The sequence below is a fragment of the Polyodon spathula genome, chromosome 8 (genome assembly GCF_017654505.1).
Source record: "Polyodon spathula isolate WHYD16114869_AA chromosome 8, ASM1765450v1, whole genome shotgun sequence".
NCBI lineage: Eukaryota > Metazoa > Chordata > Actinopteri > Acipenseriformes > Polyodontidae > Polyodon > Polyodon spathula.
In genome coordinates, this window is record NC_054541.1 from 50447559 (window position 1) to 50461900 (window position 14342).

At 44.4% G+C, this 14342-nt stretch overlaps 1 protein-coding gene across 1 annotated transcript in view; it reads right to left on the reverse strand.

Annotated features, from left to right (window-relative positions):
• The window catches only part of LOC121320126 (plexin-B2-like), a 97884-nt gene that overhangs the window by 38460 nt on the left and 45082 nt on the right, over window positions 1-14342 (reverse strand). Inside the window, exons 2-12 of the mRNA XM_041258385.1 lie at window positions 8211-9349; window positions 7615-7797; window positions 6957-7076; window positions 5850-5950; window positions 4843-4975; window positions 2814-2973; window positions 2281-2395; window positions 1917-2028; window positions 929-1030; window positions 456-551; window positions 62-143 (exon numbers count right to left, since the gene is read on the reverse strand). Of these exons, the coding sequence (XP_041114319.1) occupies window positions 62-143; window positions 456-551; window positions 929-1030; window positions 1917-2028; window positions 2281-2395; window positions 2814-2973; window positions 4843-4975; window positions 5850-5950; window positions 6957-7076; window positions 7615-7797; window positions 8211-9347 (2341 nt within the window). The 5' untranslated portion in view covers window positions 9348-9349. The remainder of the gene's footprint in view (window positions 1-61; window positions 144-455; window positions 552-928; window positions 1031-1916; window positions 2029-2280; window positions 2396-2813; window positions 2974-4842; window positions 4976-5849; window positions 5951-6956; window positions 7077-7614; window positions 7798-8210; window positions 9350-14342) is intronic.

A 14342-nucleotide genomic window follows, 5' to 3' on the forward strand; every position in this document is an offset into this window, starting at 1 on the left:
TTCAATGGTAACTTTTGGAGAAACTACACACTGAGCAATAAAAAAAGAAAATGATGCTCACCAGTCAGATTGCTGTCAATCTTCTTATTGTCTTCTTTCACATAGAAGAGGAGATCCCTCGTCTGCCCTTTATTGTAGGAGAACTGTGCAAAGGGACACAAAGAGAGAAGGTTACTCTGACTCTGCTCCCTGCACACACAGATTGTGATTACCTTGCACAACGCGTCTCTGAATATCAAACATCTAATTACTGCAACACTACCCACAAGGGGGCGCCAGAGCATCGTCTAATTTAATCACAGATCACAAGAAAAAGAGGGGTTACAGCTCTAAAACCACCACCCAAATCTCTCTTTTAAAAAGGTGCGTTTTAGATTTACAACACTGAGCTGTTAGAACATTTCACAGGACTCGCTGCAGGGTGCAGACACATTGGGAAAAGCTGCATCACTCACCTCATAACCCTCAAACGAGTAGGTTTGATCCTCTTTTAATACAACCTCCACCTCCGTAGCGCCCATCAGTTCAGTGCCCATCTTGAACGTTCTGCCCTGCGGGAGCGGGAGCAGGAGCTAGTTTTAGTGCCGGTGTGTGCGAGTCGCTCAGCGTGTGGCTCGATTAAAAAGAGTTCATATTACTTTGGGAACATGTCATAAGCATTGTGCATCCCATAACTCTTTTACAGTACACAGTATTTCAGGAAAGATATTACCAACACACTATACTATATACCGGTTAAAGCTGTCCGGTTTGTCGCAAGGCGTTTATTTATTTTACGAGGCTGACGGTCTGATTTCTATCCCTGGCAGTGCAGGGTCACTGTTTGGTGCTCCTGTTAATTAAGGACTGTTGTGTGCCTCTCAGTGGAGGCAACGATACAGCGTACACACAAGTCAAAGAATTAAGTTAGAATTCCTGCTCCACTTGCCTTATAGAAATCCAGATTCCTCCCAGTGAAGGTAATGCTGGTCCTTAAACCCACTGAGATCAGAGGCTGGGAGGGGCTTTCAAACCGCGGACAGCTCATTGGCTAAACAATTCGAAAACAATAAAACAACAAACACTACATTATAGTAAACAACTGATAATCTCAACATGCAAACTCAGTAAATAAAATACAGTGTGTGTGTGTGTGTGTGTGTGTGTGTGTGTGTGTGTGTGTGTGTGTGTGTGCGCGCTTGAATGCATGCATGTGTGGGAGAGAGATTTAAAAAAGTAGGACAAATCTGTGATGGAATCTGTATTTGAATGAACGTTGCTGGATATGTAACAGAATGACAGAAAGTAAGCCCGAGTCTGCCAGAAATCACATATTTGACAGAAATGAAGAATACATGTCACAATGTTTTTTTTGCCTTCCACCAATTTTCCACTTTGCCAGAGTCTGCATGACATATGGCATGTGGAAAAAAAGAGCCCCATCTAGGATTAATATATTTAAAAAAAGCTAAAGCAAAAGATCAATAAAGCTGCTCTCAATGCCCATTTAAAACAAAGCTAAACCAGAGTCCAGATCAGGATGTACCGCTGACTGTTCTGAAGGTGACAGGTGCTCCTTCAGAGAGGGAGTCTGTTTCTGTCTGCGATACAGATGCAGGTACACCACTTCACCCTGCCTCGCGCTTTCCAACACAGACCCAGCTTGCAAGGGAAATGTTCCCATTTGGAATTTTATTTTCAGAAATTTGAAAACAGTTTGTGTGAACTCCATGGAGTTTGAGAAGCTGCCCTGCTGCCATAACTTAAAATAGAACAAATAGATACATGGATAGGATACTTAACATGGTCCAAATGTGCACACAGTGACCGAAGGGGAGACAGTGATCAGTGTGAACTAAAAAAATCCACACCTTGTCAACCCCTTGCCAGAACGACAAGCTAGACCACAAACTCCACACACGCCCTTTGACCCTTACCTGTGCGTGCTTTATGACGTACACGTCCTGAGTCAATGCGTTATTTTCACTGCACTGGTGATCCTTGATGTTCCACTGACAGCGCCACTTGCTGGTCACACATGAGGCGCACCTAGCATTGAAAAACACAAAGGATCAGCACGTTGCCACAGTGCTATCACAGAAGACATGCCGGTGAACCCCAAGACAGACCCAGCCCGAGCCACGAGACAGACACAGCCCGAGCCACGAGACAGACATAGCCCGAGCCACGAGACAGACACAGCCCGAGCCACGAGACAGACACAGCCCGAGCCACGAGACAGACATAGCCCGAGCCACGAGACAGACACAGCCCAAGCCATGAGACAGACACAGTACTCACGGCATGTTGGTGAGCATCTTTGAGGCCGCACTGCAGTCGTAGAAGCGGTACTGTCCGACGGCCAGCTCCACGCGGGAATCCTTGAAGGTCAACTTTACCTCCACTGCAACAAAATCTGACATACAAATGCCATTCAGCACACGTTTAACAACCGCTTGCGTTCTTCTGCAATCCCACAATTAAACATGTAACCCACGGGTCCTATAGCCAGCTCCTGTTTGTGTAACTGACTTCCTGAGGTTCATTACAAAAACAGATACCATCAACAATCAGGCTCCTCACTAATACAGAGAGTGTTCAGGAGTTATTTCCTTAAAGAAGTCTCACTTTACCATTGGTCACTGATGAGAATAGGCAACCATGAAACAATACTGATTCATCTAAACTGAAATTTAAAAGGCATCCGATCATTTTTTAATCTGCAGGATGTAAAACAACAACTGAATTCTGCTGTTAAGCACATAATGTTGGGTTTAAGGATCCACGAAGAGCAGCGAGCACTGCAGAGCAGCGAGCATGGTTAGCAGGCTCACCTTGTGATTCAGGTGTTTGGGGGATATTGATGATCTCTGGAGGAGAGCAGGTTATAGACTTGCCCGGTTCAATCACAGCCTGACTCTTAGAGCCTCCGAAATCACACTCCAGCTGATCGCTCTCTGTAATGTCCGGGAAAGGCACCAAAGTCATACTGACCTGAAAATGAAAAAATGATTGCCTTAGTTATTTATCCTGGCTATCTAGAAAATGAAAAAGCAACAGCACAGATCAAAGCTAATTCAAACAGAGATCGTCCACAGCCCCTACCGTGGCTGTAAATTCAAGAGAAGAGTTGAATGTAAGCGACATTGCATATCAGTTTGAGTCGTCTCAAAGCATGCAGTAAAATGGAGAAAATATATTGTATCTGCGCCACTGGTAAGTTTATTTTTACAAAACAGCAATTGTACACAATTAGGTCTGAGGTCAATGTCAAGGTCTCCAATGTATTGCTGTCGACCCGCAATGGTTTCTGGGACACGAGGCTTCGACACAGCGATGGTGGCAGTTCTGTAAACTCACCGTTCACGCTTCTCGTATGATACACAAGACTGAGCTTGACAGAGAACAAATCATAAGTCAGTGTTTTATGGACTTCTAGACTCAAGAGTAGGTGGTATTTTTGTATTCACATTATTGTAACTGTGTTAGTATTACTAAGCACTATTCTGATTTGTGCAGGATGCTGTATTGATTGTGCAGGATGTATGCTGTATTGATTTGTGCAGGATGCTGTATTGATTGTGCAGGATGTATGTTGTATTGATTGTGCAGGATGTATGTTGTATTGATTGTGCAGGATGTATGCTGTATTGATTTGTGCAGGATGTTGTATTGATTTGTGCAGGATGTATGCTGTATTGATTTGTGCAGGATGTATGTTGTATTGATTTGTGCAGGATGTATGCTGTATTGATTTGTGCAGGATGTATGTTGTATTGATTTGTGCAGGATGTATGCTGTATTGATTTGTGCAGGATGTATGTTGTATTGATTGTGCAGGATGTATGCTGTATTGATTTGTGCAGGATGTTGTATTGCTTTGTGCAGGATGTATGCTGTATTGATTTGTGCAGGATGTTGTATTGATTGTGCAGGATGTATGCTGTATTGATTTGTGCAGGATGTTGTATTGATTTGTGCAGGATGTATGCTGTATTGATTTGTGCAGGATGTTGTATTGATTGTGCAGGATGTATGTTGTATTGATTTGTGCAGGATGCTGTATTGATTGTGCAGGATGTATGTTGTATTGATTGTGCAGGATGTATGCTGTATTGATTTGTGCAGGATGTATGTTGTATTGATTTGTGCAGGATGTATGTTGTATTGATTTGTGCAGGATGTATGTTGTATTGATTTGTGCAGGATGTATGCTGTATTGATTTGTGCAGGATGCTGTATTGATTGTGCAGGATGTATGTTGTATTGATTGTGCAGGATGTATGCTGTATTGATTTGTGCAGGATGTATGCTGTATTGATTGTGCAGGATGTATGCTGTATTGATTGTGCAGGATGTATGCTGTATTGATTTGTGCAGGATGTTGTATTGATTTGTGCAGGATGTATGTTGTATTGATTTTTGCAGGATGTATGCTGTATTGATTTGTGTTGTTTGCACTTTATTATCACAAAAGGAGGACGTGGACCTCTGCTTTTAAACTGGAAGAGCACTTCCTACTTAAGTGACCGCTGGGGGATGGGACTCAATTTGTTTAATTATCAGGCACAGACTATAAAAGGGGGAACTTGTAATACAGAAGGGAGTTCTGCAGGGACAGAGTTCCGTGCTGCACCACGCTGTACCCATGGAAGGGAACAGCTGCTGTGCGCTGAGGAGAGCAGCAGCATTCAGTAGAAGTTGGTGTCGGACACAATGGTTCCCAGTGTATGAAACTTCCCAGTATGGCTTCTGGTTCCGTCGCGTTGTTCCTTTAATGAAATGTCGGCTAATATTTAGAGCTCGTTAGCACTGTCTTTTTGCATGGTGGGGTTTTGGTGTTGTTACAAATGGAATAGGCACCCTTGGGCGTGACGTTTGCATGCGGCTCATGTTCTCTGGAGAGTAGCTGGAAATGTGGACACACTCCTGGCTGGGGCTCCAGATCCAGTGGTTGTCCTCCACAGCCCTGGGGCAGGCTGACTTCCTGGTGCACCTGGGGGGAGGGGACAGCTTCTGTTAGCTCATTCATTTGTGTTTTACCCATCAGCGGCGTGTCAATGCTTCTCAATGGCACAGTTAACACATTGAAACAGCACTGCAGCACCGTGGAAATAGCAAGACCTGCACAGGCTGATTTAATGCAAAATTTTTGTAGGAAACAAACAAGCAATCCAAAACATAGATCTCAGAGCGGTTTGAAATGTCAAGATCCTGAGATAACGATTGTGCGATCTCTACAGAGCGGTTTGAAATGTCGAGGTCCTGAGATAATGATCATGTAATCTCAGAGCGGTTTGAAATGTCGAGGTCCTGAGATAATGATCATGTAATCTCAGAGCGGTTTGAAATGTTGAGGTCCTGAGATAATGATCATGTAATCTCAGAGCGGTTTGAAATGTTGAGGTCCTGAGATAACGATGGTACGATCTCAACAGAGCGGTTTGAAATGTCGAGGTCCTGAGATAACGATGGTGCGATCTCTACAGAGCGGTTTGAAATGTCGAGGTCCTGAGATAACGATGGTGCGATCTCAACAGAGCGGTTTGAAATGTCGAGGTCCTGAGATAATGATCATGTAATCTCAGAGCGGTTTGAAATGTCGAGGTCCTGAGATAACGATGGTGCGATCTCAACAGAGCGGTTTGAAATGTCGAGGTCCTGAGATAACGATGGTGCGATCTCAACAGAGCGGTTTGAAATGATGAGGTCCTGAGATGATAATCGTACGATCTCAGAGCGGTCTGAAATGTTAAGCCCTGCAGAGCATGCACTCTGCTCAAAGGTCTCCCCTTTATAGAGGTTGACTTACAGCAGCAAGGGGATAACGATGGTGCGATCTCTAACAGAGCTGGTTTGAAATGTACGACTTTCCCTCAGCCACACACCAGCCACAGTACGGGTCTCTCACTGCCACACAGGCCTGGCAGCTGCTTCTCCAGTGGCACTCCTGCACTGGGACACGAGTTACCTGCACCACAATTTACAGCACAGTCAAACCACATGATGACAACAGAGTGGTCACTTAGGTATTTTTATATGTGATTTCTGGAATGAATGGGTTCACGTGAAAATGCAGGCAGTGCAGACATTGCATTGCTTAAAGCTTACACTTCCTCGGCTTGCTTTCATAACTACATGTTCTGCACCAATCGAAGTTCCAGAAATGAATCTCATCTGCCAGTCGTAACACAGCCTCTCACCTCCTTCAAAATGCATCACCCTGACCCCAGAGAACAGCACACAGCCTCTTACCTCCTTCAAAATGCATCACCCTGACCCCAGAGAACAGCACACAGCCTCTTACCTCCTTCAAAATGCATCACCCACCCCAGAGAACAGCACACAGCCTCTTACCTCCTTCAAAATGCATCACCCTGACCCCAGAGAACAGCACACAGCCTCTTACCTCCTTCAAAATGCATCACCCTGACCCCAGAGAACAGCACACAGCCTCTTACCTCCTTCAAAATGCATCACCCTAACCCCAGAGAACAGCACACAGCCTCTTACCTCCTTCAAAATGCATCACCCTAACCCCAGAGAACAGCACACAGCCTCTTACCTCCTTCAAAATGCATCACCCTGACACACTGACCCCAGAGAACAGCACACAGCCTCTTACCTTCTTCAAAATGCATCACCCTGACACACTGACCCCAGAGAACAGCACACAGCCTCTTACCTCCTTCAAAATGCATCACCCTGACCCCAGAGAACAGCACACAGCCTCTCACCTCCTTCAAAATGCATCACCCTGACACACTGACCCCAGAGAACAGCACACAGCCTCTTACCTCCTTCAAAATGCATCACCCTGACACACTGACCCCAGAGAACAGCACACAGCCTCTTACCTCCTTCAAAATGCATCACCCTGACACACTGACCCCAGAGAACAGCACACAGCCTCTTACCTCCTTCAAAATGCATCACCCTGACACACTGACCCCAGAGAACAGCACACGGCCTCTTACCTCCTTCTCGGTCGTGACGTAAATGTGATCCTGCTCTACATCAAAAAACAGGTTTTTGTTCACCCTGGTGTTCCCAACCGTCTTCTTGTCATACTGTTCAGCCGAGCCATTGAGATGCACCTGAAACAGGCAAAGAAATAGGCTGTTAAGCTGCCTCTGTGGCGCCTCCTGCGGGGGGGAGAGAGGATGATACAGCCCACTGCCCCACCTGGTCTCTCTAAGGACCTTGTAGACAAGAAAGAACCAAAAGGAGGACACCTGCTCTGAAGGAGATGAGAAGAAGGCACCTACCTTGTAGATCAGAGAGAGGTGAGAAGAAGGCACCTACCTTGTAGATCAGAGGGAGGTGAGAAGAGGGCACCTACCTTGTAGATCAGAGAGAGGTAGAAGAGGGCACCTACCTTGTAGATCAGAGAGAGGTAGAAGAGGGCACCTACCTTGTAGATCAGAGAGAGGTGAGAAGAGGGCACCTACCTTGTAGATCAGAGAGAGGTGAGAAGAGGGCACCTACCTTGTAGATCAGAGGGAGGTGAGAAGAGGGCACCTACCTTGTAGATCAGAGGGAGGTGAGAAGAGGGCACCTACCTTGTAGATCAGAGGGAGGTGAGAAGAGGGCACCTACCTTGTAGATCAGAGAGAGGTAGAAGAGGGCACCTACCTTGTAGATCCAGCCTCTGGCTGTTCCCAGGAAGGCGATGGTGTGCTCATTCTCCACTGCCACTGCCACTGCACTCAGGTGCTCCTCATAGGTTATGACTGCCTCAGCCGAAATCCCAAAATCAGGCATGCTCGCAAGGGGAGAGGGAAGAAAGTCTTCTCCACACGGAAAGTCCCCTCCTGTCTGATAAACGCAAAGCAAAAATAATTCTATTACAGCCAACACCACACGAGCAAAACAGGGAACAAAGAACCATCATGTCCCAGAAGAAATACAATCAAGAAACCACAGCCATGAAGACATTGTTTTTTTAAATAAATTACTAAAAAAAATCTTTAACAAAAGAAAAATCTGTAAAAATCAAGCACAATCCTTGATAACAGTGCAGTGACGTTTGAAATTAAGATCTAGTAACTAAGGGGTTAAACCTGGAAGACAAGTCAGATTTAAAAAAAAAAAAAAAAAAAAAAAAAAAGTTCAAATGTTGTTGTTTTTTTTCTTAATTTATTTTATTAACTATAATAAAACATCACAAGGGCAAAGAAGCATCAATAAAGATTTTAAAAAGCTTGATCAATATTTTAAAAAACTGGTACCTTCTGTTCGCAGTTTTTTGGCCAGACCCCATTTGAAACAGTAGAGTATGGTGTGTAGACAGCCTGCTTCTCACCAATGTACCCAAACCCAGTGTAACAAGCATCCTGGATTTGTTTTAGTCTCTCGTCGATCTCCTTCAGAGAGTACATGCAGAGGGCCGAGGCTTGGCTCTGATCAGTTTGACTGTCTGTACCGAACACCACGAACAGCACCTTATCCTCGGTGGTCACCCTCCCGTAGCGCCCAGACGCATCCATACTCCTTGCCAGGCGCTCCCCTGGGAAAGCAACAAACGCCGCCTGCACCTTGCTGTACTGCTGCCCCCCGCCCTGGCTGCAGTTCAGCTGGAGCTCCATGTAGGAGTAGTAGTGGGTGTCTTTCTGGCACACCCGGGAGATGAAGGTGTAATTCCCCATTTCGTTCCTGGCGTTTGTGCGGGAGAAGAGGAAGTAGGTAAAATTTACATGCTGGAAGGCCAATCGGAAGATGTGCCGGAACAGGTTGGTGTAAGCGCTGGCCTGCCACACCGAGGACTCGTCGTAGCTCTCGAATAAGTCCACCCCCTCGGACTCCCGAAGCAGCCGCGTGGTGATGAGCTTGGGGGTATCGAAGGCACCGTACCCCTTCCCCACAAGAAATACACTTGTGTTCCTGTTGTGTCTCTGCACAACGGTCAACACTCCCACCACAGACACCTTGTCCTCAGTGCTGACCACATAGGTCTTCTCTCCCTTAGAGTCGCTGTAGTACTCCACCTTCGAGACATTCTCCAGGGACAGCAAGGAGCAGATTCCTCTGAAGAGGCTCCCGCACACCACCAGGGTGCCGTTGGCCCGATTCACCAGCAGAAGCTTGTTACTGTTGCTTGTCAGCTTGGTTACGCACCCGATAAATTTTGGGGGGGTGCACGCCTGGTTATCTTGTTTGGGGCCCGTTTCTCTGCTGTCCTGCTTTTGAAGCATGTTGTCTAACTGGTAGATGGTGTTGACAGCACCCACGTACACCCGGCCAGTCCCAGGATCCTGCACCACGTTGTTGATTTCGGTGTTGCTGGAGAAGTGCCTGTATGATTTTGACACCAAGCTGCCAGAACAGACACACAGCAGCAGACAGAGTGTCAGGGGCCAGGCTGCCATTTCTGAAACACACAAACAGATTCAAAATAAGGCATTGAAAAATTATATTCTAGTTAAAACAAAAACCCATAAAATCAGAGCAGATCGAACATGTCTTTTTAAAAGACCCACAAAACCCAAAACATTCAGTAAAAGAACATTTATGATACTACAACATTATGACGAGACAACGGAAATACATTTATACATATTGGTACACATTCATGCTTACCTTTTACTAAAGAGTTACAACATTTCATGTGATAATAACAAGAGTTCTTGGGTCAAACAGTCCTGGAGGTCTTGATATACTGTACATCCAGCCTGTCTCTAATAGGTGCACTGATATACTGTACATCCAGCCTGTCTCTGCTGTGTGCATTGATATACTGTACATCCAGCCTGTCTCTGCTGTGTGCATTGATATACTGTGCATCCAGTCTGTCTCAGGTGCACTGATATACTGTACATCCAGCCTGTCTCTGCTGTGTGCATTGATATACTGTGCATCCAGTCTGTCTCTGCTATGTGTATTGATATACTGTGCATCCAGCCTGTCTCTGCTGTGTGCATTGATATACTGTACATCCAGCCTGTCTCTGCTATGTGCATTGATATACTGTACATCCAGCCTGTCTCTGCTATGTGCATTGATATACTGTGCATCCAGCCTGTCCAGCCTCTGCTATGTGCATTGATATACTGTGCATCCAGCCTGTCTCTGCTATGTGCATTGATATACTGTGCATCCAGCCTGTCTCTGCTATGTGCATTGATCCAGCCTGTCTCTGCTATGTGCTTTGATATACTGTACATCCAGCCTGTCTCTGCTGTGTGCATTGATATACTGTACATCCAGCCTGTCTCTGCTATGTGCATTGATATACTGTACATCCAGCCTGTCTCTGCTATGTGCATTGATATACTGTACATCCAGCCTGTCTCTGCTGCTATGTGCATTGATATACTGTACATCCAGCCTGTCTCTGCTATGTGCATTGATATACTGTACATCCAGCCTGTCTGCTATGTGCATTGATATACTGTACATCCAGCCTGTCTCTGCTGTGTGCATTGATATACTGTACATCCAGCCTGTCTCTGCTGTGTGCATTGATATACTGTACATCCAGCCTGTCTCTGCTGTGTGCATTGATATACTGTACATCCAGCCTGTCTCTGCTATGTGCATTGATATACTGTACATCCAGCCTGTCTCTGCTGTGTGCATTGATATACTGTACATCCAGCCTGTCTGTGCTGTGTGCACTGATATACTGTACATCCAGCCTGTCTCTGCTGTGTGCATTGATAGAGTACTGTACATCCAGCCTGTCTCTGCTGTGTGCACTGATATACTGTACATCCAGCCTGTCTCTGCTATGTGCATTGATATACTGTACATCCAGCCTGTCTCTGCTGTGTGCATTGATATACTGTACATCCAGCCTGTCTCTGCTGTGTGCACTGATATACTGTACATCCAGTCTGTCTCTGCTATGTGCATTGATATACTGTACATCCAGTCTGTCTCTGCTATGTGCATTGATAGAGTACTGTACATCCAGCCTGTCTCTGCTATGTGCATTGATAGAGTACTGTACATCCAGCCTGTCTCTGCTGTGTGCATTGATATACTGTGCATCCAGCCTGTCTCTGCTGTGTGCATTGATATACTGTGCATCCAGTCTGTCTCTGCTATGTGCATTGATATACTGTGCATCCAGTCTGTCTCTGCTATGTGCATTGATATACTGTACATCCAGCCTGTCTCTGCTATGTGCATTGATAGAGTACTGTACATCCAGCCTGTCTCTGCTACTGTGCATCTGCTATGTGCATTGATATACTGTACATCCAGCCTGTCTCTGCTATGTGCATTGATATACTGTACATCCAGCCTGTCTCTGCTGTGTGCATTGATATACTGTACATCCAGCCTGTCTCTGCTATGTGCATTGATATACTGTACATCCAATTGGAGTTTGCAAAACAACATGGTACCGGTATTATAAACCGCAATTTACAAACTGACTTGATCAGAAGGGTTAAAAAATGGACTCTTTGCAAATGTTATTAAATGTTTCTTTCTCCTTGAAAATACTGTCTCCTTCTTGCGACAGACAAGTCTCCCACATCAACTTGCCTTTTATATAGCTACTGTCTCACTGCAGCAAATCAACACCTGCTTTTCAGAGTTCTTAAAATAATCACGCAAATACGAGGCCCACAATTACCGGCAGCTTTAATAAATTAGACAGAATATTTAATACACCTCATTTGCAAAATCCCCTCCCAATTTTAACAGTTTCGTTCAGAAACGCCCCAAAATTACATATGCATATATACAGAATTACATATGCATATACAGAGTTATATATTCATATACAGAGTTATATATGCATGAAGGGCTAAAGCGCACCGAGACATCGCCCCGCAAATCACATCCTAACTGCGTGTTTATGCCATTGCATGTGTTTTATAAATCCCATCCAAGAATTCAGAACCCTCAGCACCCGTTTTACGGTCGTAAAACACGCGCAATCCTTTTATAAATCTGGAGCTCTGTGTTTAACCAGTTACAGTACGTGTGTCATTCTACCTAGCAGACCTGGAATACTAAAAGCCTCTATGACCAATAACTGGGCCAAACACTAATACATTACAATGGAGGGGTATTGTAATAACCAGGTTCCAGACAATACAGCATCATAACCAATCAGCATGCTGCATTTCCTTCAGATGCCAAGCAATCTTACTGCATTGCTTTCAGCTATAGGGGTGAACAGTGGTTTGAAACACAATCTTTTTAAAGGTACGCGTTTGCAAAGTGGTGGAGCTGTGGATGGCTTCCTATCATAATTATAATTAAACTACTTTAATTGGCTGAATCCCAAAGCTGATGAATACCCTGCAAAGCATTACGTCTCAGCTAATGAAGCTTTTCAGATTTCTTAATCTCCAGGTGCACAATACCAAACTAATTCCGGCACATCAAACCCCACAATGGCATTTCTCATTTCATTTCATACAATAATGGAAGTGCTTATTGCCTTAATAAAACCTATCTGTACAATATCCAGTCATTGCAGAAAAGCAATCCATAAATAAAAGATGATCAGTAAATACCGGGAAGTATCTAAATGAAATGTTTTAGGGTTAGCAGGCAATCATTTCTATCGTTATAATATAATATCAGCAGATAACCAGAGAGTAAAATAAATTAATTATTGTTACTGATTAAACTGAGAATGAAAAGAAGAGGACAGCTTTTAAATGTTATTCAGTCAACATTAGTGATAGATTCACATATGAAGTCTAGATCTCAAATACTTTCTGGGATATCAGCAGTTAACAACAAGGGTCGAGGGTTCAGGATTTAAAAGTTGCCCTGCTATTGTTCTGTGTAGTACACTTTCAGTGCACACACAGCCACACACACAGATACTCTACTTGGGATAGCAGTCCCTTGGTACCCGACTCTACTTCCCGGGATTTCAGCAGCATTCCCTGCTGCCTCAGTCTTCTGCGGCTGGGTGGCTTGCCTGCTCAGCACCACTTCTCAGATTGAGAACAATACCAGCTCACATGGTTTCTATTGGACAACATTCTAACCGCAGAAGGAAATTAGTGTGGTCTCTGATTAGAGCTGCCCTGCAAAACACAGTGAGTCACGGATCCTGCAGCTGATCACATTGCAGACTGTAAACAACAGCTTCACTCCAAGTCAGCTCCACAAGCAACAGCACTGCCAGAGTCTGAACTACAGTCAAACAACAACAGCACTACCAGAGTCTGAACTACATTCAAACAACAACAGCAGCACTGCCAGAGTCTGAAATACATTCAAACAACAACACTGCCAGAGTCTGAAATACATTCAAACAACAACAACACTGCCAGAGTCTGAAATACATTCAAACAACAACAACACTGCCAGAGTCTGAACTACATTCAAACAACAACAACACTGCCAGAGTCTGAAATACATTCAAACAACAACAACACTGCCAGAGTCTGAACTACATTCAAACAACAACAACACTGCCAGAGTCTGAAATACATTCAAACATCAACAACACTGCCAGAGTCTGAACTACATTCAAACAACAACAACACTGCCAGAGTCTGAACTACATTCAAACAACAACAACACTGCCAGAGTCTGAAATACATTCAAACAACAACAACACTGCCAGAGTCTGAACTACATTCAAACAACAACAACAACAACAACACTGCCAGAGTCTGAAATACATTCAAACAACAACAACACTGCCAGAGTCTGAAATACACACAAACAACAACAACAACACTGCCAGAGTCTGAACTACATTCAAACAACAACAACAACACTGCGAGTCTGAAATACACACAAACAACAACAACAACACTGCCAGAGTCTGAAATACACACAAACAACAACAACAACACTGCCAGAGTCTGAAATACACACAAACAACAACAACAACACTGCCAGAGTCTGAAATACACACAAACAACAACAACAACACTGCCAGAGTCTGAAATACACACAAACAACAACAACAACACTGCCAGAGTCTGAACTACATTCAAACAACAACAACAACACTGCCAGAGTCTGAAATACACACAAACAACAACAACACTGCCAGAGTCTGAAATACATTCAAACAACAAAAACAACAACACTGCCAGAGTCTGAAATACACTCAAACACTCAAACAAAAACAACACCACTGCCAGAGTCTGAAATACATTCAAACAACAACAACACTGCCAGAGTCTGAAATACATTCAAACAACAACAACACTGCACTGCCAGAGTCTGAAATACATTCAAACAACAACAACACTGCCAGAGTCTGAACTACATTCAAACAACAACAGCACTACCAGAGTCTGAACTACAGAGTCTGAACTACACTGTACAGGAAAGACAGGCAGGACAGAAGAGGAGGAGGGGTAGCGCTATATATAAGAAACAGTCTTGAAGCCCAGGTGTTAAACCTGGACAAAGAAAATAAAACCGAA